Genomic DNA, 26,500 nt, shown 5'->3' on the forward strand with positions numbered 1-26,500 from the left:
CTGCTGAGCACGGTGGGGAGCCCCCTGAGCTTCTGTGGGACACTCCATGTGCCCCAGCATTGCAGCATTCACAAGCTGCCTGCTACTGAGAGGTATGTAGAAAAAACATTTAAAGCTGTCTCTATGTCTGAATCTCCAAATCTCTCTGAATCAATTCAAAAGGTTCCAATTCGATTTGGAGAGATTAAAGCATCCTCTGATTTGATTCAGATTTGGAGATTCAGGTACTAAATTGGGCCGAATCTCCACTGAATCGAATCATGGACCGAAGCTTCACACAGCCCCAGTGTCTCTGGCTGAATCACTGATTCTCCGAATCAGCATCGAATCTTCAGATTCAGATTCGGCCGAATTGAATTGGAGACAGTGATCCAAATCAATGAATTGAATCACTGTCCCCGATTCGGGCCGAATCCGAATCGAATACAGCCTGTTTCGCACATCCATATTGGCCAGTCTGTTTCAAGTAAGCTGGCATGGTCATATGCTGAGAAATGAGATGGCATAATATTGACATCCTAACTTGCCTTTAGATTTAAGTCTTGCATTTCAGTTGGAAAGTAAGATGTAAGAGGCTTGAAATCAGTGTGACTCCTTCTCTAATTACTGATTAATCAAGAGCTAAGGTTGCTTAAATAAAGAATCGTGGGGAGAAGGAGGAAGTCTCATTAGGAGCAAGAAGTAAAAAAAATAGGGACATTTTAACAACTAGACAGATAGAGAAGGAGAGGGAAGCAGCTGATTTCCTAATAGCATGCTATATTCTAATGTTAAATTTTGTATTCATGTCTAATCAAAAAATGATAAGAAAATGTTCTCTCTAATACCTGCAGATACTGAGAGATGCAATTCAAAAGGAATAATGGAGAATTTTTTTTCTTGTAATAACTTCAGAAATACTTATATATAATGCCAGTCTGTCCTTTAGAGGCTCAAAAGGCCTACCAGCTATTTCATAAATTCTGAATGGCCTTTTTTCTCTCTAATGTGTGGAAAACTGCACCATAAACATAATGCTGGGTGCAAAATACTTAGTAAACCTAGATGGCTATGATAATGCTTTCTCTGCTATTTAAATTCCCCTCTAACGGGGACTTCCCTGGAAAAAACAGATGCTACCCAAATGTCCTTTTTGCCATGAAGCTGAATCTGAATGCTTTTGTGCAATAGTTTTTTTTTTCACAGACACATTACAGAGTGTATTTTCCCTCAGTGAAGGAAAGCTGCCACCTTACTTCTCAATTCTTTGCTGTCAAACGTGTAAATAACTGTTATAGGCAGCTGTAAATGATTTATGTTCTGATGATGTCTGATTCTTCTACCCTACAAATGATTTTTTGTTAGAGACTGCTGAACGCTATTTACTAGTAGGTAAATTGTATCATCTTTTCACTGTAAATCACAATGTAAGTTGGCCAACCAGAGTTTTTTTCCAACTAGAGGAATTCCCACAGCAAGGCCAGGTGGGTCCAACAACTGTTTCGTCTGTCATTCACTTTCAGCATGGTAAGTTTTCTAGTTTCTCCTAAATTCTTCCCTTCACCCTCCTAACAAGCTCTTCCTCCAACAACATTGTAACAATTACTGTCAATCCTGAAGAGCCAATGATATCGCTGGAAGTATTGCCTTTTACCTGCAAAACTTCCAGAAGGGCCTTGGAAGTAAAGATACCTGGCCATATTCCTGGGCGTGAGGCCCCATATAAGTCTTATCCAAGAGATGGACACTCAAGTGAATTGGTGTTGTAGGTCTTAAAGTAGCCCCACTGTAAATGCCATTTGAAGCTTGTGCCATTTCATCTTGTATTGTGCCACTTCACCCAAATCAGCCAGTTCAATGGGAAAACTACTTACTGGTTTGGGGAATGCAGGGAAGGGAAGAGGAAAGGAGTGGGAATCTGTCCTTGTGTTCTGATCTTCTCAGAGATGCAATGCTACGTTTTGCATCTCAGGAACAAACAATGAGGCTGTACAGTGCGTCTTCCTGTTGTTTTTTTTTAATCACCCCACATCTTATGAAAATAAATTTAACTTCTTTGCTTAAATTAAATGTTACAGCTCATGAAGCCTTGAAGCACAAATCAAACAAATAAGTCAATTGCAAAACAGTCTGAAAGGACCATAAAACCGAGTACAGATGCAAATTCATCTTCAGGCCATTTAATGTTTTGATTAAAAAATGGAGATCAAGAGTAAAAAAGAAAAAGATTCTCTTTTAAATAGCTAAAGCAGTTAGTGATTGGAAACAGTTACAGAGATGCCTGCTAGCACTGGCGTAGTTAAAGGACTGTCAGTATTTCCTTTATAAATCCTTAGAAGTTTCCAATTCCACCATAAATACTTATGGCAGGTTGAAACCCAGATCACAATGGTCTCTTTCCAAGTCAGAATTCTTCAAATGTTCTTTTCCTTCTTTCACTTAAAAATATATTTTTTCTACAATGAGTTCTAACGATTATTAGTCCAATATAGGGACTGAATATCCGTTTCAAAGGAAAGTAACTAGCAATTGAAGTTTAAAATGTGCATCCCACACATGTATATGAATTTCTACTGTGAAAGCAGCACTGGGGGTCTATAATGATTTCATGTGCTTTATAATGAGCAACTCGATAGAGTTAACAATAATACCTAGGTTTTCATACAGCACTTTTCAGTCATGGATCTCAAAGAGTCTTTCAAGTGAGGTCACTGTTATTTGATGATGATGAGAAAGCTGAGACACTGAGCTGGTCCAAAGTCAGCCAGCAAAGGGACCAACTTTCTGAATCCCACTCAGGTGTTCAATGCCACATGGTTTAGTATGCCTGGAAATGAGCAAGAGGAGCCAGACTGGTGAGAGGGATCTCAGAACTGTAGAAGAACAAGAAACTAGACTGGGTAAGTGGAAGGAGTGCCATGCTGCTGGTTTGTTATTAGAAGAGATGTATGTTTATCATACAGCAACCACCTCAGCAGAACCTCTATCCTTCACCATAGAAAATTATGGTTGGAAGGGACCTCAGGAGGTCACCTAGTCCAACCCCCTGCTCAAAGCAGGACCAGCCCCAACTAGATCATCCAAGCCAAGGCTTTGTTAAGCCTGGCCTTTAGAACCTCCAAGGATGGAGATTCCACTGTTGGCACTGGATTTATGACCCAGATACCTTGTTCCAGGCAGACCCAAACACTCAGACTGACCACAATTTCTCCATTCAATAACTGGCAAATTTTACTGATACACAGTGATAGCAGATAAGAATAATGCAAACAACTCTATATCTACCAGTTCTAGAGTTGTCATCAGAGGGAAGGTATGTCTAGCCAGGATGTGAGCTTCACCCTGAGGTTCTCTCTTCAATGTCAGATGTCAGCAGCCTTGAGGCTAGAGGCGGAGGCTCACCCCCTCCCTTCCCCATGGGGTGGCTGATGTAGGCGGTGGTGCGCTCTCTGTCCATGGTGGCCTTCTCAGGAACTCTTTGCTGCTCTGAAATCCCTCCTTTTGTATTCTCTCTCTTCTCTGATGTCTTTGTCTCTGGGCATCGTTGATTGTTTTCCCTGTGGTTGTCATACCGCCCACATTCTGTCCTGTCAGCATATTCCTTTGTTCCAACAAACCCATTACATGCACACATCCTAATTTGGTTGTTTACTGGCTTCTCCTAATTTGGTCCATCTACGAAAACCGGAAATCCCATGGGCTCTGCAACTGAGCACTGTGACCTGGCCAACGGAGCAGAGTCCCTTATCTCATGTTCTGGAACAGTGTGGTACATGTCTTCACTTTCCCAACCTGTGTGTCTGCCTGCTTCAGACACAGTGGGTGTTGAAGGAAACGTTGTCACAAACGGGCTTTTAGAAACCAATTAACCCATGCTGTTGCCGTGGACTATTGTTCTAATGCATGCTATTTTACCTACAGGCCAATTCCCAAAAGCAAATATCATTTTCTAGCCATCACCACCACCTCTCTAGGTAACCTGTTCCAGTGCTTCATCACCCTCCTAGTAAGAAAGTTTTTCCTCATATCTAACCTAAACCTCCCTTGCTGCAACTTGAGCCCATTGCTCCTTGTTCTGTTATCTGTCACCACTGGGAAGAATCTAGCTTCAAAGTGAACAGAGGCAGACAATCCAAACCTGTGGTCTCCCTTCAGCCCCAAGAGGCTCTATTCTTTTCACTCAGGACCACAGCCTTTCCTCTCTCACCCTTTTTCCTCTTTCCTTTTTCACCTACGTTCATAGCTTGCTCATCCCTCCTTCACAAGGGATTCCTTGCCTCAGCAGGGACAAGACTTTATCTGCCTTGCCCTCCAGCCTTCTTATTGCCCCTGAGGCTGGAAGTTAAGATGTCTCAGCCTAGGCCTTTTCACTGGCAGCTGTTACCTTTTCATGAAGGATGCTCCCACTCTTAGATCCGCTTGCCTTATCAGATGGTCATATGCCATGCTCACCCCCCTCATAGGGAAGAGGGCAATGTACGTCTCTACATCTCAGACAATCCCCATCCCATTGCCCTATATTCTCATCTCCTCTCTCCCCCACCCCCCTCTTACCATGGACGGCTGGCTCATCCTGCACAGTTTTGCAAAGATCCTCAGAAATGGGTGACCGGTCACAAACTTCAAAACTTACACAAACCAAGCACTAGTTCCAATAGGTTTTAATACACCACCATGAACAACTTTACCTTTCCCAGCTTTGTGGTAATGATTTTTTTTCTGTCCTGTCCTCCGATTTTTTAAGTCCACTTGAAATGAAACTATAGGCACTTGCAAAAGTAAGTGCACTTTTGTGTTGCATGGGTAAAGCTCACACTACACGTGTGAATGCCTGAAACACATGCACAAGAAAAACGTGTGTCCCATTTTGCACAAAATAGAGGACATACTCACAGAAATCTCAGTCCTGCCCAGTGCTGCACACATTACCCTTAATCTCCTGCAGCATGGATACACATTTTTAAATTTCAGCCCCAGAGAAGTTCTGTTGGAGTAACTGTGACTAATTAAGGGCTGAAAGTTAAGCATGGGCTTAACTGCTTTGCCAGCTCTGAGCAAAAATATTCAGTATGGTGCAGGATCAAACTCAAATTGTCTTGAGGCTGGCCAAAAACATATCCCGTAATGCTGTCTGAATTGTTTTTTGCAGTTGCCTAATTATTCACATAAAAAAAAAATTCCTCCTTAATTGGAGGAAATTAACAACAAATACCAAATGTCATAAAAGTTATGATCAGCTGTCCTGTAGGAGCTCTCATCAAGAACAATTTGCAGAGAGATGGGTTTTTTAAAATCAAACCAAGACAAATGCTAGACAGCCGCACTTCACTGCCCCATGCTGTAGTCACATGGTTTATGAACCTCAACCAGCCTGTTAGGAATGGATGCAAATGATTTAGGCAGCAACATCTTCATCACGGAAAATCTCAGCTGCTATAAATAAAACGATTAACTGCAGTAGTGAAAGCTTAAAATTAACCCAAGAGTAAGTTCTCTGAATCTTAAAAGCTGACATCTGAAATTCCAGGGTGCTGGATTTAATTCTTTAGCAGTGCAGATTAAAAAGATGAAACAGAAGTAATAAAGAAAAAAAATGGGTGGGCTTTTCTGCTCTCCCTAAGTTGCACGGACCTAAGAGGATGCACCTCAGAAACAGTTTTTCTGCCAAGGCTATAGCTGCACCGTTATTCAGCAAATCCAGACTCGCACCCACCTGGTTCCACTGTTTCCACCTCAAGGCAGCAAAGACACCCAGTCCCACAATAACCCATTACTACCGTGAGTGATGGGTATTAAGCAATGAATTATTCTGACAAAGGGGCAGATTTAGCCCTCTGTGTCAGGCTGCATCCCTGCCTTCTTTTTCTTTGGTGAGGAACCAGCAAACAATTTTTTTTGTCTTATCGAATTAACCTACTGTCTCTGTGTAGACATTGACTTCACACATTTTAAATAGCTTTTATGAGCAGTGCACATCAGCACCACGGATGCCTTCATATCTCTGCCTCTGCGCATGATGACAGATGTACTGAATGATTATTAGACTTGTGTCGCTTTCTTTAGAGGACGGGGGATGTAATGATATGTTGCAGCATGTGCAATGGGCTACTGCAGCCAGATAGTCATTGCAGTGATTGATCATCTCTTTGCAATATGCCTGGTATGTGATGTGTAAGGGGGTGGGGGGAGGTTCCGGTATTTATCTTTCAGGTCCTCCAACTTTTTCATCTTTCAGGGTGAACTCAGCCAGAACTGAATCTCAAAGGCAGGGAGTGGATGAGAGGGTGGGTGAATCTATTCAGAACCTCGACTGAATGGGGCTGGGGTTCTCAGCTGCTGATCAAGTTAGGTGGCACGTCTCATCGAGGGACTTGACATCCGGGGGTTGCCACTTCTGTGCAGGCCTAGCAGTCAGCCTCAAAACTGAATGTAATCATCATAAATGCATCAGGTAGACTGGCAAGCGCTTAACGAAAAACACGCCCATTTTGATGTTCAGTTGTGATACAGTAAACTAAAGACAGGATGGGAGCCAATAACTCACGAGTTCGAATCCTGGCTTTAGGAACAGCTTTCGCTGTGGTGTTTAACAAATCATGCCACCTTCCAGACTCAGTTTTCGCATTTGCAAAACAAGGAAACATTCTCGTGGACTGAGCCAAGCTGCGAAGATCAGCTCAGGACCGAACACAAGGAGCGATGCCATGGCTCCAGCTTTAAACGCTTTCTCCTCTTTTTTCAGCCAGCAGCAGTGAGCACTGTGGTCACAGCATGCCGACTTGTCCCACACTCCCACTGATGCTTGACAAGCATTTTAAAAATGAAATTCTCAGTGGCTTACCCCTTCCCCATGTGGCATTGGTGAAATTTGGGCTCACGTTTTGCATTTGATTTTGCGGCACATATATTAGCACTTGCACAGTCCAGATTTGCATTAACAAATGGGATAATTATCCATGCCAATTGATATGTATGTGCCTATCGGCCGGTTGCAGGCACAAAAATATGCAAATACAAATGTTGTAAGCAAAACTTATCCTGTAAATTATGGAGGCTGGACCAGAATTTGCCACCAGACAAAACCACTTTCTATTGCATTTGATAGTGTAAAATGAACATGTAATACAATATAATGTAACAGAATATAAAAATACAGAGGATTTGTTTGAGATTAAAGCATGTGAAAACTATCACAAATAAATGCAAAATTCTTAAAATTTAACCCTGGGATTTTTTTTTGCCATGAACCTAAAACCTGCTTTTATTTAAATCAGGGAGTTTTAGCACTGAAGTGAATGGGGTAGAGTTAAGCCAAAGCTGCATGTTTTTGAAAAGTCCACGTATTACGTTTTGTGGCAAATTCAAAACTGCTCCGTTATCATGCCACTTTTTCCATGATCCTGGGACCATTTTTATGCAATTCATGGCAAAGTGATGTGACATTTCACAGTTTCTTATATTTTTCAGCCATGTTACCATTTCCAGAACAATTTGGACAATAGCAAAATATCAAGGTCACCATTTTAAGCTCTCTCAGATATTGCCAGTTGTGTCCAATGTATATTTATGCAATACTGAATAGACTGAGGTCCTGACCTGAATTGGGCACTCCTCAGTTCTAATTTAAAAAACGGCAATCATGGGCAAAATGAAATTTGAAATCATACACAGCTAAATATGGAACCGCAACTCGTTGATCTCTTTTCCAAACTTAGATTTGGAGACATAAATAAAGATCTTGCATTTATTCCTGCTAAAGGATTATACCATTTCATTCTGCACTTCTGGAAAATGCAGGGCACAGGCAGAATTTAGTGCCTTGATTTCTGCTGCGAGACTTATGTCACTAGAAAAGCATTTGTGCTCTTGGGAATCGAAGTGAAATTCACCCATTTGTGGCAGGTGTTTTAAGCACTCAGCCTAACAATCTACCCACGCATGGTACTACAGCAATTCAATGACTAAATTAAATCTCTGAATATTAAATTAATGATGGAAATCTAAAATATTAATATATTCTAATTGAATATTCTCCAATAAATTATCTAGGCATTCTCAGCAATTTGATTTTACTTTCATTTCTTAAGGAACTTTCGGCTGCATAAATACAGCTATTAAAGCAATTCAAAAAGGGAACATTTTCTGCTCAGACAAGAGAAGTCTAAACACAAAGAGTCTAAAAATTTCTTTCATATGATTGATTAAATCATAGAGCCCAAGACAGCTGAATCATTAAATGACTGCTTTCTTCCAGTCCCTCTGGCTTTAGCAAGGACAATATAAATTCCCCCTGGGTCTGAATACAAGGAAATACAATATGTATAATTACAGCATAGGCTTGAATGCTGTTGTAAGAGAATTTCAAATGGAGCATTTGTGCTGTAGCTGCACTTTTCAATCCATACTGCTGTGTGAATGCCCATGGAGCACCAGCCTTCTGCTGTTTTTAGGGCCAGATTCCCAGGTGGCATACCCGGCCGTAGCCCCGCCAGCTTCAGCGTGCTGAATTTCCGTCAGGATCCGGCCCGATACTTTTGCAAAATGATAGCAGAGTTAAGCTGACATCGAGTCTTCACGTTGCAAAACGACAGGGGAGTTAAACTGACACCTAGTCTCCACACTCCAGGGGGAATGCAAAGGGGGGAACGTATTGTAGCTCCACGACTACACGTTAGGATGCATATTTAGGAGCCTGATTGTGTATAAGCAGTTTAGCATGGGTGTATCAACAGAACAGCAATGGGCTGAATCACTTTGCTTTCTTTAGTCACTCGGGGTCCTGGTAAAACACACACGGCACGAGCCCACACTGCCCTGGGGGCTTTGGCTTGGTCCCTGTGCTCCCCCAAACCGAGCCCTGCTGTGCTTCATCTCCTCCTGTACAGACTTTGGCCCGGACCATGTCTTGGAGAAGCAGCCCTGAGCTGTTAGGATTGTAGACGCTCCCGACAGCAGCTCGGAGAGGCGCTGTGGCTCAGGAAGGTGCTGTGATGCTTCTCGTACATACCTGCTGCGTCAGACTTTTGTTGGCACCGTACACTTCCCGCCACGTGCGGCCAAGCTGTGCGGTGCGCAGGGTGGAAAAAGAAACCTGCCTGATCTCCTCCCATTCAGTCCACCTTAATTCTTTTCTCACTCAGGACACGTTCAGGAACATATCTATTTGATCTGGAGCAAGCTGTCTGCCTCTGAACAGTGACCAGAGTGCAGAATTCATGAGTCCTGGTGGATGACAGCCCAGAAAAACGGTGATAGTTTTGGGATATGATGTGAGGGCTGGATCAATATTTTTCCTGGTTGGTTAATGCACACACGCAGTACTGGGTCTACTTTTGATCAAGACGACCAATGCTTCTCAAGGAAAGCAGGGTGCGATGTCCCTTTGAGAAGCACTTGCTAGGTTTCTACTCAGCAAACCTTCTCTTAGCCGAAGACAAATGCCATCTGTTGTTTTTCTATCTTGCAGCTAAAAGTTAATGGATTCTGAGCTGTCGATGCCACAGCAGTAAGCAGTGCAGGTTGTATAGAAAGTATCAGGGACTCTATACAATAAAAAACTACTTTGCAAGCGCCTGTTGGGTGCCAAGTGAAACACTCACAGAAGAAAAAAATAAAATAATATTGAAGTGAATGGCCTAACCTTGGATGGTTCTTGTGTACGGTGTACCTGTTTTGCATTTAATAGTATCTAGAGGCAGCCTAAAGCCTAAGGGCTCCTACAGACGGGCGGGAAGCCTGCTCTGATGTGTGTGTTGGAGCAGATTCGATTAATCGGGTCCGCTGGAGCACAGAAATTGCTCCGGCAGCCTTCTGTGTCATGTGTATCGGCGTCCCCACATTGGAAAAATGATGTTGGGGCAGTTTGAAATGAAACACGTTAGTTCAAAGCGCCCTGCTGCCATTTTTTCAGTGCAGGGATGCGCAGGGATGCCGATACACATGTCACATGGGTGCTTTTAATTGGCACAGCTCGCTAATTAAAGCACCCAGCACCATGTCCTGGAGCACACGTAAAAATGCCCTAAGCTTCTTGGAGGATCAACCCAGAACAAGAAAGTGTTTCGGGTGTCAGGCACGATGCAGATACTTCTATGCCAAGGCTCTGCTGCTGGCAGCGGAGGTAAGAGAGATTGAGATCAAGAGAGCCTCCTCCTCCTATCATATAAATTCCCAGCTGTAATTTTGGCTTGTTTGGGCTCCTTGCAGCTCATATTTCCTTCTGAAGAGGTGAACTGTCCTGAGAAAAAATAGCAGCAGGACCGAGGGTGCGCAGAGCTGGGTATTAATATCTCTGTAGGTGTATGCAGTTCAGCTGGGCCGCAGGACCTTCCAGCTAAATTTTACTCATGTGTTAGGAAATAATATTTTATTGAAGATAACACACCATTTTTTTTCTGTAGGCCTCATTCAGTGCACAGGATGGACGGTGCTCAGTCAGCAAGGCAAATACACGTGTGCTCTGCCGTACCTTTCTGCAGAGCATCCACCTGGTCTTCAGAACAGAGTTTTCGTCTTTTCTTTTTATAAGGTTTTTCTGTGGTCCTCATCCCCGCAGTATGACTACCTAACAGAAAACTAATTAATGTACCCTCACAACACTTCTGCGTCATAGGGGAGCATTATCCCTATTATGGAGGTTGAAGGAGCAGGCAGAGAGATCCAAGCCAAAATTTTCACAAATAGGCATGTAAAAATAAATAGGCAGATGCTGACTAGGGACTGATCAAAAATAAATGAAAGGTAATAAAAACCGGCTGAGCTAGATGAGTTAACCGTTGTACGGAAACTTGTGCTTAACTTAAACATGTCCTCCAAAACGCCAGCAAGTACAGCTTTCAATCTTGATTTGAAATTATTGAGATGGAGAATTCATCCCTTCCCCTGACGGTGCGTTCCAATGGTTAATCACCATCGCTGTTAAAAACGCGTGCCTTCCCTCTCATTTGAATTCTTCTGGCTTCAGCTTCCAGTCACCAGTTCATGTTATACCTTTCTCTGATAGATTAAAAAGCCAGCATTTTTGTACCCAGCATATTCTCCCCATGAAGGAACTTATACATGGTAATCAAGTCACCTCTCAATCTTCTTTCTGATAAGCTAAACAGATTTAGCTTTCTAAATCTTTCACTATAAAGCATTCTCTCCAGTCCTCCTCTAATAAATTCTGCAGTTTCGTTCTGTACCCTAGACAATTTTTCAGCGTCCTTTAAAATGCGGGCATCTAAGACATAACGGTAGCAGGGAATTTTAACCCACAGAAATGAATACATAAATAAGATGCTGACTCCAGAACTGGATACAGTATTCCACCAAATGTCATAGATCGATATAAAAATCCCATCCCTACTCTGACTTGCTACCCCTCTCTTTAGATGTCCAGAGATCCCTTGAGCCCTTTCGGTCGCTGCCCTTTACTGTCTGAGCTCCTTTTCCGCTATGATGCCTAACCGCTCTGCAGAATCACAGCTTTCCAGGGCACGGACCCCCTCTCTACAGGCAGATGCTGCATTCATTGCTCCTAAATCTCAACCTCCGCATTTATCTGCATCAAAATGAATTTTTGGAACGGGCCAAATGTAACAAGTCATCCTGATGGCTCCGAATGACTGCCCAGTCCAGTTATTATTGAGCACTTTCCCAGACTTTTTGCCATCTACAGTTTTCATCAACAGTGCTTTTATATTTGTGCCCAGATGGTTCACGATCGTGTTGAGCAGCGTCAGAGCTAGCACTGGTCCCTATGGAAACCCCCATTTGAGGACGATTCCTCCTAACGACTGTTGTGTTTGCTAGTTCCTAATCTGTTCGACACACACTTTATCAATATTGTACACTATTTTCAAAAAAGGATGCCACACAGTTCTAAGTCCAACTCCTGACTTAAGTCTAAATACGCTGTATCTACTCGCTCATCTGCCCCAACCAAGTCTGCAATCTCACCCCAGAATGAAATCAGGTTTGATTAACAAAGCCATGCTGACTGGCGTCAACGACATTCCTGTCTTTTAATTCTTTATTAAATGAACCTCGCCTCCCCCTTCCCATTATTTTGTGCAGAGCTGATGTCAGGCCACAGTTACCTGAAGTCGCGCTGCTCAAAACGGTTTAACTCTGGTACAACAGCAGCACTATTTCCAATCTCCTGGATTTTCACCAGCATTCAAGATTTACGTGGCCAGAAATGTCCTCAGTCAGCAATTTTGTGACTATCAGGCACGGGTTATCAGGACCCAGTGATTTGAAAATGTTTATCATGAGTAGATGTTTTTCTGCGTAACCTCCTTTTCAGTGACTCACGGATAAGACGACATACAAAAAAACTCTTGGTTCCAAAACGACACCTTTTATTAAATCAACTGGGAAACAGATAATGGGTAAGAAGGCACTTTGCCATTCTCATGCGATATGGGTAATAAAAGACCAGATGACACCCCCACCATGATCGAACCTACACACTTGTTGCCTCTGAGCACTTTCACTTCCTCCCGTGCCCTTCCTTTCTATTTAAGCCCTTCTCCCACAGTCCATTCAAAGCCTCTGATAAAGCAGGCTGCTGTGGTGGCATAACTCGGGTGGGGCAACAGGGGCAGCTGCCCTGGGCACCAACTTGGGGCAGGGAGAAGGGAACAGAAAACAAATATCTGCCACTGCAGCCGCACACTCGTGCCGGTGGCATGGCAGGAGCCAGAAGTCACCACTGCCCCTGTGTCATAGCCAGGGCTGGATTAACCCTTTAGTGGGCCCTAGGCATTAGGGCCCCTACTTTTTCACTCAATAATTAAAATATGCCAAATAAGCACAACTGGGCCCCTTCTTCACTTAGGGCCCTAGGCATGTGCCCAGTTTGCCTATGCATTAATCCGCCCCGGTCATGGCTGTACCACCTTTTTCCTGCATTGTTGCACCTGTGGGTTGTTGCCTGTGAAAGCTCAGGTTTCTCTGAACCAGTTAGTCTCCAAGGTGTACCCATCCTACCTTCTGTCTGGCTTCAGACTGACATGGCTGACCACCTCCTTTCACGTGGGCGGGAGAATGACCTCTCAGAATCAGGGTTTTCCCTGTTGGCCTGTTGTGCGAGAGCCCGTGTCCGAGACCTGCATTCAGGTCTCTTGGTGAGAACTGGATGCTGGTCTTGCCTGGAGCTGTATTTTGCACAACTAACAAATGATACGGGCTTGAACTTTGAATTGGTTGTGATCTGTAAGTACTTACACAAGGAGAATATATTTGACATTATAGGGCTCCATGAGCTAGCAAATTGAGGAATAATAAGATCTAACGCTGGAAGCTGAAATTCAAAACCATCAAATTGGAAAGAAGATGCAGCTTAAACACTGAGGGTATTTAACCACTGGAACAGATTACCAAGAAAAGTGGCAAACTCATTGTCACTTGGAGTTGCTAAATGAAGACTGGATGGCTTTCAAACAAGTGAACTCCGCTTCGACAACCGGTTATTGGATTTGATAATGTTCAGTGATGTAAAATGGAAAAAGGGTGCCCTGTATTGCAGGAATTACCTGTTGAAATTCTATGGGCTATGAAGAAGTCTAATCCATTTTAAATGTGTGTGCACCTCTCACACATGCATGTATGTGTGCATGCATACATGCACACGCATCCAGCGCGAGATGAACTAACTCCCTTGTTTTACACCACACGAGGAAATGGCCCACAATTTGTATTTGCACTGGTGATGTTTCCCTAGCAGCAAACCCAAATAGAAATTTCCTTTTCTCTTTTTTTGTATTCTCCTCTCTTTAGTTAGACTGGTTGACGCATAAGAACAGACATAATGTTCTTTGAAAGAAAAAAAACCCTGTAATTAACGGAGGATTTTTTTGGCAGGAATAACATTGTGGCTTCTTTCTCCTCTTCATTTTTTTTTTTAACTTTTTCATTTAACATATTTTATCAGAATGAAATGCTTTAACGAGCAAAGAATTACGGCTGATCCCAGCTCAACCAGATAGGACTGCATTTCGAGCTATGTGGCTCCCATCAAGCTGCATTCACCTTTGCTATGATTTAAACTTCATTCAGGCACAGCCTTGCTAAAAATACTGACAAGTAACTAATCAACTTCCATAAAATGGAATTTTTCCCTTCACAATAGAAAGCAGGAGTAGGAGGGAACCCAAAAGATTTGCTTATGCATTTCAAATTAGTCTGACCTATAAAAACGCAAACAGCAAGTAGTGGGATAAAAATGTACTTCTAGTGATACTTTTTTTTTTTTTTTTTGGTAGATGTTCAGGTTTTCATGCCGTTCCATACTTCATCCTGGATATACAGGGCCCATTCACAGATATCATAATGTATGGACTTCTTTTCATTACCTACACCACCATCTACAATGCACGCTCTTCAGCACTCTCTGGACCAAAGGGAAGTTCAGAGTCTAGGAACTATCGTTAGCTCGGAAAGCTTTACAAAGCCTACGAGAGAAAAATCCTATGACGCTGCCTCCTTTCACACAAACGGGTTCAAGGCCTCACCTTTACATGTGCTATTTTTGCTCTAGTGTGTGAAACAGATAGAAGAAAAAAAATCCAACTCCTAATAAGCATTCGAAAATCAGATCATAACTTTTCACCTGTGATCTGGTCATCCATGCTCTGGTCATGCTGATCTGGTCACCTACACGTATTAGCAAAACGCCCCAGGGCAATCTGAAGTTTATGGGGGCTGAAATCAGTGCCCGGTTCTGGTCTTTAAAAACACAGATTCATCGTATTCTGCCTAGTTTAAGAACAAAGTCTAGTTAGTGAACTTATAACTTGTGCCAGAGCTCACCCAAACCCCACTGACTGGCACTACCAAATGGGCCAGTGCACCCAGCGAAAAACAAAAATAGCTAAGATGAGCCAAAAACATCAGGCTTTCTTGTTTAATGCTGATCATGTATGGCTTCCCCCTCCATTAAATCATGTCCTGGGCTTTATGAGAAAAAAGAAACCCACCACATTTTAAACCATGGCTAAATTTTATACCGGCTATACAAGAGATCCTGAAAACATATTGGGGGCTATTTCTGTGATTTGGTAGGAGTCCGTCTGTTGGCATTGTCTAGCTGGTTTCTTCAAGGTTGGTGGTAGTTTAAGGAATGGCTGTCCAGCTTCAAAGCAGCCAGGGGCCACACTAGAGAGGACCGTGTGTTGTACAGGCTGTGCTAGGGTGAGCCATGAGTTCCCAAGCTCCCAGCACCATACTCCATGCCTGCATGGCCCCAGACTCATCATCCTCTCCCTGTGCTCTCCATGGTCCTGCCCCCTGGACCAGCTGGAGGAGGATGGGGGAGCTCTGAAACCCTGGTTGCCGATATAGCCAGAGAGAAGAAGCAACAGCTGAGCAGGAGCTTGGGGGCCATGGCTGAACCCCTTGTAGGCCCCATGCACCCCACGGGGTGCTAGTTGGACAGCCCTGATTTAAGGTATGAAGAGTGACTCCTCTGTATATAAAAGAAAACAAGCGCTACATTCACATACACGGAAATATTCACTTTCTGGATTTCTCCAGTCTCCTCTCCACGCCACGAGGACAAGCGTTTCAGTGATGTTAGCCGCTGTAAAGTGGGACGTTAGCAGTAATCATGTTAATATCTGCTGAAGTTGAATAAGAAGGGGTCAAGTCATCCAGTCGTTGCTCAAGCAAAACTCGCGCAGAAATCGGTGTAAAGCATTTCATCTGGCAATTAGCCTGCTCATTCTGTAACACTTATTTCCTGGACTTCAGGAAAGAACCCAAACGATCCCTTTGGTTCAATTAATTGTTTCAGTTACTGAGTCATTCTCCTCTTAACACATTTGAGTGACTCAACTAAAGATCAATATGGCACAGCATTAAAGGACCAGACTGTTCTGAAAGTGTATAGTACTGTGCTTTCCCCACTTATGTACCTCAGCAGTGGACAGGCACAATTTGGTTCTTAATCCTGTGTTGCATTTCATGGACCCAATTTTCAGAAACTGAAGCCTGAGATCTAATTCACATGTTCGCTGAATACCATTACAGGCGCGTGCTGCTAACCATATGCTTCCCTAGTATTTTTCATATCACAGGAACTCCAAATACAATAGAAACTCCTTTTTAAAAAAAAATAACAACTAGGCACCAGGTTAACTGAGTTCTAATATTTTATCCCACATCATCTCTGCACCGTCTCCCACAATGCTGTTCCAACAACCCAACTGGACCCAACACATTCTGAGTCAAAGAGGTCTTCTCCATTACAGATATTGCATGAGTTGTTATCAAGTTTCCACATGCTTTTGTGGTGTTTAGCAAATTACTCTTTCCTTCCAGGTATTACATGTGCAGCAAAGTATCAGTTAATCAGTGTGGAACATGTAATGATGGCAATTCATTTTAATCTAGGAAAGGCCTCAGTAAGCATTGTTTCAGGAAGAGCAGGGTGACTTTCTTGACAAGGAAAGCAAATCACGCACTGTCACTTTTTCCAAATTCTGAAATTTTGCAATTATGTCTCAATTGTCTTCAAAAGGAAGAATTAAATCCTATCAGTGAGTCTTCATTCCTTTTTTTTTTTAAATACAGGTGGCTTTCTTCTATCACTCCATAAACAAAAATCATAGCACTAAATACATCTCAATAGGTTTCTATTTTGCTACATTTATCTATGGTAATCTAATCAATACAATGCATCAATCATGTAGTCCCTTCTTTTTTGTCATCTAAATGTCATCACTGTATACCATCAGGCTAAAGCTGATCTCTAAAATCATCTTAGCAATATGTGTAGTGGGGGGTGGAGGGGCACGGATGTTAGGGTCGGAAGGGACCTCAATAGATCATCGAGTCTGGCCCCCTGCATAGGCAGGAAAGAGTGCTGGGTTTAGATGACCCCCAGCATGTTAATGAAGGATTCATTTCATTTAGATTTCCATGTTGATGCCCTACTCAGGTATCCAAAAATGCATCTGCATCCTGACTCCGATCACTGAGGAAGGATGTTAAGGATCATAGGAAAGTAGGGTTGGAAAGGACCTCACAGAGTCATCAAGTCCAGCCTTCTCAAGGCAGGACTATCCCTGACCAAATCATCCCAGCCAAGCATGTGTCTAATGTGATTGTGAATGTTTCCAAGGATGGAGACTCCACAACTTTTCTAGGTAGCCTTTTCCAGCCTGAGCACCCGCATAATCAAAAAAGTTGCTCCAAATCTCCAGTCTAGATTTCCCTTGCTGCAGCGTGAATCCACTGCTCCTAGTCTTGTCTGCAGCAACAGAGAAAAGACCATCTTCTATCCTTTCTAAATCACCCTGCGGGCATTTGTAGACTGTTACCAGATGGGTAACAATCACCCGCATCCTGATCACTGCGGAAGGATATTAAGGATGCAGCACCCCACCACCCTTTTGGCATCACCATTCCTTGCTATGCATCTACAGTCCCTTTCTGATTGAGAGGGTTGAAAACCCAACATCTTCGCAGCTTAGCCAGTGTCTCTTGAGAGAGTGGCTGAAAGCAGGGGATTAAACAACTGTTGAGTCAGAGTCTATGGGGGAGGGAAAACTTGGACCATCCGCTTCACATGACGATAAGTGTTTCGACTTCAGCACAACTGGACAGACCCAACTTATCTTGCAGGTCTGGTGAGTGTCTGTTACTTGACCAAACCAATGGCATCATCATCATCATCATCACCACAACCATCATTATTATTCTCATTATTTCAGCTGTTCTACTCACCCGAACCAACTGTTGTGGAAAAGGACCTCTCGAGTTTTCCGGTACATTGATTGGTGGAATGACCCAGTCTCTCTTTTGCCGTCTCAGCCCGTTCGAATTTTGGTTCTGGCGCCATGGCAATAAAGTGTCACTCTGTTGCTGTATGAGGTCAGCAGATGCATTCTTCTTTCCTTTTTGCTGTTTTTGAGGAACAAGAAAGCCAAAGAGCAATTACAGTCCCTTCCAAATAAATACTTTTAGAAAAAAAACACGTCACTTTGAGAACTATTTCCATAGTGGCGCTTGCCTGCATGGCATGGTCGCGTGGAGTTGTAAAAATTATTATTAGCATGATGTAAACATTTCTGCATAACAAAGGCATAATAAACTATATTGGCATCTCTGCTGCCACTTCATTTTCACAAACGTACGGAGCTGTCATTATTAAATCAAGCTGCCTTCCAGAATGTATTGTCTTCATTATGCCAACTGCAGGAAGCTTTAACAGCACATTGGATAAAGGAGTCTGCAAATTTATCATAAATGCAATCTGTCAGGAATAAAAAAGGAAAAAACCCAACAAGTTTCTCTACAACATCAGCAGTAGGTTTAGCTCCACTGTAGCAAGTTCACCTGCTCTCTGGCATTAAGACAGCTCCAGTGACTTGCACTATATGATTTTACAGATGTGTGCTAGATGGTCCAACAAATCAGGGATAGAAGATGATCCTGCTCTTGTGTTGAAAAGGTTAATTAGCTCAAACTCAAGCTCCATGGCAATTGTCTTTTTTGTTTTAAACATGGGGTTTTAAACTGCATAAATATATATGTCCTCAGTTATGTGAAAAGCGAAACGGTCTACTATATCTCAGCTTGCAAATGGCTTTCGTTTTGAACCATGTGGTGATCTTCAAAATGTGGGTTTCAGTTTTATCTTACAAAGACCAAAGATACTGGAGATAAAGTTTGCAGCAATTTGCATTTGGCCAGTTCAAGAAAAAAGATTGTGCCCATGGCAAATATTGGTCCTACTCATAAGAAAATGGCTGTTGCCACTGGTAGAAATGCTAGAATCATGGCTTTGGATTTGCAGATGTGAACATTTCACAAGGCCAAATCAGAGAAATATAGTACAGGAAACAACCTCAAGAGGTTAGCAAGCCAGTTCCCCCAATCTGAGATGGGTTAAATGCAAAAATTGGTGAAGACAAATGTTTCCAAAACTTAAACATTTTCTGTACTTCTCAAAGGCAACAAATAAATGGTGGGACTGGGAAGGTGTCATGGCCAGGATTGTGCGTCACAGACAGGAAAAAGCCACAAAGCTTTGTCATATTTGTTCATACCCTGCATTGTCACAGCATCCGTACTTGACTGGCCAACACTGGTATATGCTTCCTAAAGTACTTACTTAGCTAGCGATGAGCATGGGAACAGCGTCATAATGTAGCCATGAGAGGCACTTCTGGTATTGTACTAGGATCAGCGTAGGTGCTGTTGAAGACAGCTTTGGCAGGCCCTGAATAGTACAGTATTTCTAATAGGCTTCACCCCAGTGGCTTCCTCTTTAACTCATCTCAGACTTTTTTCCTCTAACATAACAAAAAACCAATAGTACCAAAGAAGACACCAGAAATGGTTCTTTCAGTAGGCTTATGGAGAAAGTTTTATACCCCTTTGGCTTTGTTTTACAGTTGGCTTTTGGTCCCTCCTGGGCTTCCTCCGAGAACAGGTATTTGGATCGGTTTATGTAATTAGCATGTGAACATGGGGACAGATTATGAACGGATGGTCAAATAATTTGTGCTTGGTTGAGTTTACACAGTGGAATGAATCTGAACTAAAGACAGACTTGAGAATTAAAACAAATCCCAAAGCTCCATGTATACTGAAATAATTAGTGTCAGCTCAGCAAGGCAGTACCAGCCTTTTTAGTTTTTATGAAATATTTGCTGGCAGGTGACTAGACAGTGCCTAGCTTGCTTGTCACTCCTGATGATGTTTTCCTACATTAGAATAAATCGTTGACACGACTTTGCATTTGGGATGTGGAATTTCAAAACCGCCTTGCAACAACAATCTTTTTTTCTTTTTTTTTTTTTAAAAAACCCAACTTTTTCATCTTCATTTGTTGCTGATATGTTTCTCAGAGCCTTAATTTCTCGTGTGTTGTTTAAATAAGTTGTACATGTTTTTCTGCTGTTTAAAAGCTGCGAGACAAATGTAGTAACAAAGTCTGGTGAGAACGAATGCCAGACCTATTCAGCCTTCTGACTGAAATATCCAAGAACATCCCTGGAATAGCAGCAACAATTAACTATAATCCCCAACAAAATACCATGTTCTTTTGAACATGTGAGGATCTACAGCCCAAATTAAAATTCAGAATGTAAATATGGAAGCTTAATTAAACTAATTGCTAATATGGCTTCCAATTTTATTTTTGCTGTGAAACAGTTTTCACTTTGCAAAACGACTGTTCGTTCCCACTTGAACCCACTGGCTCTGTGCTTTTTAGAGTCTCTCAGGCAGTGGAATAAGACAGATACAGTTTTGGTTCACAGAAAATAAAATGGTCCTCTATTTTTCTCTGGTTCACCTGACTGCTAATGATCTATCTGGATACTTATACAGTTTCATTCTTCAAATACTGGAGCACCACAAGCTCTGGTGCCTCGCACCATCTCACAACACACCTGCAAGGTAACAGATCCTCCATTTTATACATGCAGTTAGAAAGATTTCCGCAAGGCGACAAAGAGAGTTTGTTGCTGTGCAGGGTCTTGAATGCCCGTCTTCCACAACCCACACTAGTAACCTGAAGAACGAACCACTCTTCTTTCTACTTTCTAATACAGGCAGTCCTCGACTTAAGACGTTTCGAGTTACAACGAACGGCACTTATTCATTGACACCGTTTTGACTTGATGACGCTTGAGCCGACATTACGCCATGCCAGCCAGGGAACAAGTTCACTGCATCGCCCATCTCCCTGGAGAACATCTGTCCAAACGTCCTTGGACACTTTCTTTAAGAAAGCAGACAAGACTCCAGAAAAACCTGCAGCCAAGACTCCTGAGAAGACTCCAGCCAAGAGCCCTTCAAACAGTCCAAGCAAGAGCCTTTCAAAAAGTCCAGCAAAGTCACCTCAAAGAAGTCGTTCCAAATCAATATGATTGCTATTTACAATATACATACATTAATGTAGCTATATTACTCTTCTATAATTGATCGAGTAAAAAATTCTGGGTTATTTTTGGTGAAAATAGGGTATCGGACCTGGGTTCAGGAACCAATCCCCCATTTATAGCATTGTTCCTATGGGGAAAATCAGTTCTGAGTTATGACGTTTCGACTTAAGACGCGGTTTCCGGGAACCAATTGTGTCGTAAGTCTGAGGACCGCCTGTACCGTAAACTCCACTTCGCTCTCCCCCAATTTGCGTTTTCGGTAAGGCCATGTTCTGGACCCAACTTTTACTTCTGCCTAAGCCGGATTTGGTTCAGGAACAGGCAAGGGAACAACGGTAGGCAACGGTGTCCATGTGAAAAGCCGAGTCCAACTGTAATTCTGCGCTGACTACTGAGCGCCTGCCTACAGAACAGCAGCACCCTCTCCTCCAGGCTATGTTCCTTGAAGCAGGATAAATGGGACACGATGAAATGCAGAATTAGGCCTTCGAACTCTTAGTTCATTATTCCATCTACCTACTCAGCAAGATGCACAGATATGGACTCAGGGAAGAATTGTGCCTCCTGGTGCTTATTATTGCCTCTGACAGCCAGCTACGCAGGTCACCATAGATATCTGAGGGGAAAGGTGGCTATGGACTCTCACTCCTTCTCATTATCTGGAATGGAAAAGGATGCATGTTCTGGAGTGCAGAGTCCATGCTCCCCTAAGAAAATGGACTATGGCTGTCCTTAGCCCTTGTGCATTAGATGTATAGAAGAAGGCCCTCCTCTTGCTCTCTCCAAACCAGTGCAATTGTTCCACAGACAGGAACAAGCTGTCCCTTATTATTATAATTGCAGGCCCCAAAGTATCCTATTTTCTCTTGCTGATTCTCTATGCAGCTCAGTGGGTACAAACGCATTGTGACAGTCACAGGAGCTTTCTATTTTAGGTATGTCTAAGGCTCTTAAACAGGCTGGCATAGCTTGAGTACTGGTCAAAAAGGAAATCTAATTCAACTTTCTGTTAAAGTTTCCTTCCCATATCTCTTGTGAAAAGATGACATTTAAAATGGGTAGCATTGTGGTCAAGCTCCATACATCTAACAGGCAAACAAGGACTTCAACAACAGAGCCAATAAAAGGAAGACAGAAAGAAGATGTAGTCATTCAATAAAGATGCTCAACAAAAGCAGGTAGGAACCAAAACTGGGATGAACAGGCTCAAGTTAAAGGAAGGCGAGTGAAGATAAAACATGGGGTTGAAGGAAACAGTTGCAGGGCAGACTGCTTGGGGAAGCAAATTTGTTACCAATTTTCAATTAGTGAAATCATATACTCATGTTCCAGCAATAACGGAATATAGGTATATTTAGTCATTCAAAGGTATCAGAGCAAAATGATGAAAGGATTGCTACTGCAAGTAACTCAAAGGACTCAACTTGAGAGTTGTACAAGGACTGAGAGCTGTACTATGGACCGTATACATTCTTGGCAGGTAGGGCCTGTCTTTTTGATCTGTGTTTTATAATGAGATCAGGATCTGTGACAAAGGCTCTTAGATGCTACAGCGCTGCAAACAAACAATACTAATGATGAGGATGCAGAATTTGTGCTAATAAAATATTTCTTGCTCTCTGAAAAATAACACTCAAAATAGTCAGGGTAAACCTCTGTTACTTTGGATGGAGCAATGACTTGCCTTATCTGCACCCGTCCTTCCTGCTCAGGCTCTGCGAGAGACCTGCAGCCTTAGGAGCCCCCTCATTCTTCTAGGACTCCTGGAGAAACTGGACTGTGGAAAGGTGGATGAATCTCCCCCACACTTATAATGATTTACCTTCCATTCTGCATTTTCCTTGTAGGACATGTAATCTAAACAGATTTATAAATGATTCCAGAGTATTTTCAATATTTAATATATATGTACATATATTGCTACTTGTCAAGGGGATGCCCTGAAGCCTGTTCAGGTCAATGGGAGACCTTCTGTTCAGGCAACAAATATTGGTCAAGCCCTATTTAGGGGCAACATGAATCTCTTGGATGAATGAAATAAAGAGTGTGGTCCTTTTTCAAGGACCTTTCAAACTTTACTAAACAAGCAATTTCACATTCCCAGTTCACAACCTGGTCTCAGTGAGTTCAAGGAAGATTTGTCACTGACTTGACAGGGAAGTGATTCTTCACTGGTGAGGCCACATCTGGAGTCCTGTGTACAGTTTTGGGGCCTCCACTACAGAAAGGATGTCGACAAATTGGAGAGGGTCCTGCAGACGGCAACAAAAATGGGGTGTGTGTGGGGGGGGAGGGAGGAGGTTGGGGAGCATGACTTATGAGGAAAGACTGAGGGAACTGGACGGTTGTAGTTTACAGAAGAGAAGACCAAGGGGGATTTAATAATAGCCTGCAACTACCTGCAGGGCTTTGCAAAGACTGGACTGTTCTCAGTGGTGGCAGACGACAGAACAAGGAGCAACGGGCTCCAGTTGCAGCAAAGGAAGTTTAGGTTATATATTAGTAAGAATTATCTAAGGTAGTAAAACACTGGAACAGGTTACTCAGAGAGGTGGTGGAAGCTCCACCCTTGGAGGTTTTTAAGACCTGGCTAGACAAAGCCTTGGCTGGGATGATGCAGTTGGGGCTGGTCCTGTTTTGAGTTTGCTTTGGTTGGACTTCCTGAGGTCCCTTCCAAATGTAATTTTCTATGATTTTATGACTTTTATGAGAGTACATTTGGGTCTCGTGATTGCATTTAAATGGTCAGGGATGTATAGCCCTATCCACTCTAGGCCTTTTTCTGAACACTAGCAGATAACACTAGTAGAGTCAAGATGCTATGAGTCAGATCCTCTTCCACTTATTAGGTGCCCAAATGAACTTGGGCACCTAAATGTGATCCTGTTCCAAGTTACTTGAGTTCTTAAAAGAGTTAAGGTGAAAGATGATGGCCCCCCCTCTCCTCTTTGTTGCTTTTTTGCAGTCTAGTTTTGAAGTTAAGATGACATCATGTTACAAAAGCAGACATATTAATAGGTCCTCAGGGACTTGAAGATGGTGGAGGAGGATCATATTTCGGGGTCTAATATGTAGACTAGGATCTGATGCTAAATGGCTGTCCAAGTTAGAACGATATTATTTTGGATGGCACTAGAGTGCTTGGAGTTACGGCTACCCTGGGTTTTTACTGTTCAGCTCTTGAAATAAAGAACTCATGGAGAGTCCCTGTTTGCATTTTGCATTTGCAATAATGGCAAAAAGTACTTATCCAGCTGATGCCAGGCTTTAAACCCTTGCCATTGTTAGTTTGTGGCGTGTCAAACTTTAACAGGTGGTCTGTTGTGCTAATAAGCTCAACGCTCGCTTTCAAAGCAGGTCTAAAGAGGAAATAATTCACATAAGACGAACAGCATCAGGGATTCCAGTAACCACAATTCCCATCTCAGGCAGCAAAGAGAAGGCTGCAAGCCATAGTCTTTTCACTAGTCCACAAATAAAATCAGTGAGTGTGAAATAATACCAGCTTTCACCTTCCGCTACACTTAGCAGTAACCAGTCCAGCCAGCTGGCACCTCTCCCCTTCCAGCCAACCTGTCTTTGATATCAGTCAGCCTCTGGCTACAGAGACATCTGGAAGTTATTATCCAGCAGAGCGTATCACAAACCCATTTACATAACATAATATCATATTTTGTGTTCCTGCTTAGCAGAACATTTTGGATCATGCTAATGCTTGGGTCAATAAGTCACCACGCTCTGCATATAAATAGCATTGTGTCTTAAGGTATATTCTTTGAACATTATTAATTTTAGAGTGATCATCCGTGGACATAAAACCTTTTCCATTCAGCGTTGAAATATATTACCCCGCGTCTTGGGATAAACAATAACCGTGACTGGAGGAGCGGCGAGAGGCTTTCACTTCCAAAATCTCAACGTTACGTATGGCTTACCGAGTTGTCAGCCTTTTCATTTTCATTGCCTCTTAACAGTTTTGGATTACACCCTTCAGAAAACAACTAATATTTTTATTTGGTTGTGGTCTGGGTTAGTATCAATCTTATTGTCTTCCTGAGGATAGACGGCTGGCTTTTTTTAAACACCACAAACCTTTGCAGAGCTATCATTTCTACGTTCACCCCACCGCTGCGTATTTTGAAAAGTGGCACCATTTCCTACCTCCCCTCATGTATATTTAAAAATATTTAATCTGAAGCATTTTAGCTGGTTTCCATGGTAGCTATGGGAAGTACAGAAGAAAACAATATTTACCAAACACAAAATAAAACAATGAAAATTTATCTGAGCTCTTTAACAAAGGAAACATAAGAGTGATGCTAAATAAACATTTGCATGAATTTTGTTCTGAGGAGACAACATTTTGCTGACATCAGTGACGGTAGCGGAGGAAGAATGAGCCCTTTCTTCCCAAAATACACCATTTTCCTACGTTTTGATCTTTTAGTCAGGAAAGGTATTTCATTTTGTGTTTTCACGCAGCATAATGAAAGGTTTGCAGAACAAAAGAGGAATTTATTTATTTTAGGGTAATTGATTCTTTTGTATTTAGGTCGCTGCTGAATTCGCCAAAGCTGAAGGTAAGGAAAAAAGTATTGATGCAAGATGATACTTCTTATTTTAGACCAGCTTTAGCGAAGCTGTTGGGTTGGAACGGCGCAGGTGAGGATCCCAAAATCTGTTTCTCTCAATTGTCCTCATACCGGAGGGCTGTTATGGCTGCCTATCCGTTATATTTACAAATAGTTGTAAAGCTGGGTGGTGAATTTAATCAAAGATAGCTTCACGTCACGTCCCATTAGCATCAAAGCATAAATTGCTATTCATGAACGATTTGTGTCAAAGTGTTCAAAAAACTAGCGTTTTAGCAGCAAGATGTTCCAATGTGCACAGTACTTCAGCGGGGGCATTAAATTAATGTGTTTGCAGAGAAGCCACTAATTGACAATGAGACGTGATTTTGGCAGCATATTCCCACTTTAAAGATAATGAACAGTGTTCAGATATACACAAGAACCCCCTCTGCTCCTAAAACTATACTAATAATTTCTGGTATAAACAGGAATAAGGGGAACCAATCCTGCCAGGGTATTTCAAGTGCCAAATCAAGCTGTTTGATCACTGCTACTTACAAAAGCAAACAGTGGAATTTCAGTATTTGTGACCTTTATCAAATCTGGCTACATACAGTCAAGAATGTTATGTTTGGTTAGGAACTCATTAAACAAAATTACCTCTCCGTTTATAGAAACCATACAATTACAGTATAAAACATTTTAATTAAATCAGCTAGTTAAGCAAAAATTCATTACTTTTTTTTTTTCTCATCAGTTAGCAGTGGGGCTGCATAGAGCAGTTCACATTAGAGTCAATTAGTAAGAAAAATTGTCAGATTTGGCAAGTGCACAGGCTTCCATAATATATCAACTGAGAGACAAGGAAAAGTTTGAACAAGATTCTCACAGAGCCTTCTCCCCCAAAGGAGGAAAACGAGGTGGGTGAAACGCACACACATGCATTTTGCGTGCCAAGCACTTACACTTGCTCAAGGAAACTGGTGCGTTTATGCGACCAAGCTGAGCCACTGTCTCTATGCACAGCCCATTACCTGGTATTTGTGCAAGAAAAAGGATGTGTGC

General features: G+C 42.4%; 1 protein-coding gene across 1 annotated transcript in view; it reads right to left on the minus strand.

Moving 5' to 3' along the window:
* Positions 1-26,500, minus strand: part of CDH4 (cadherin 4) — a 618,635-nt gene that overhangs the window by 209,546 nt on the left and 382,589 nt on the right. The window contains exon 4 of the mRNA XM_014609533.3: positions 17,692-17,868. Within this exon, the coding sequence (XP_014465019.1) occupies positions 17,692-17,868 (177 nt within the window). The remainder of the gene's footprint in view (positions 1-17,691; positions 17,869-26,500) is intronic.

This window comes from Alligator mississippiensis, chromosome 9 (assembly GCF_030867095.1).
Source record: "Alligator mississippiensis isolate rAllMis1 chromosome 9, rAllMis1, whole genome shotgun sequence".
Lineage (NCBI taxonomy): Eukaryota > Metazoa > Chordata > Crocodylia > Alligatoridae > Alligator > Alligator mississippiensis.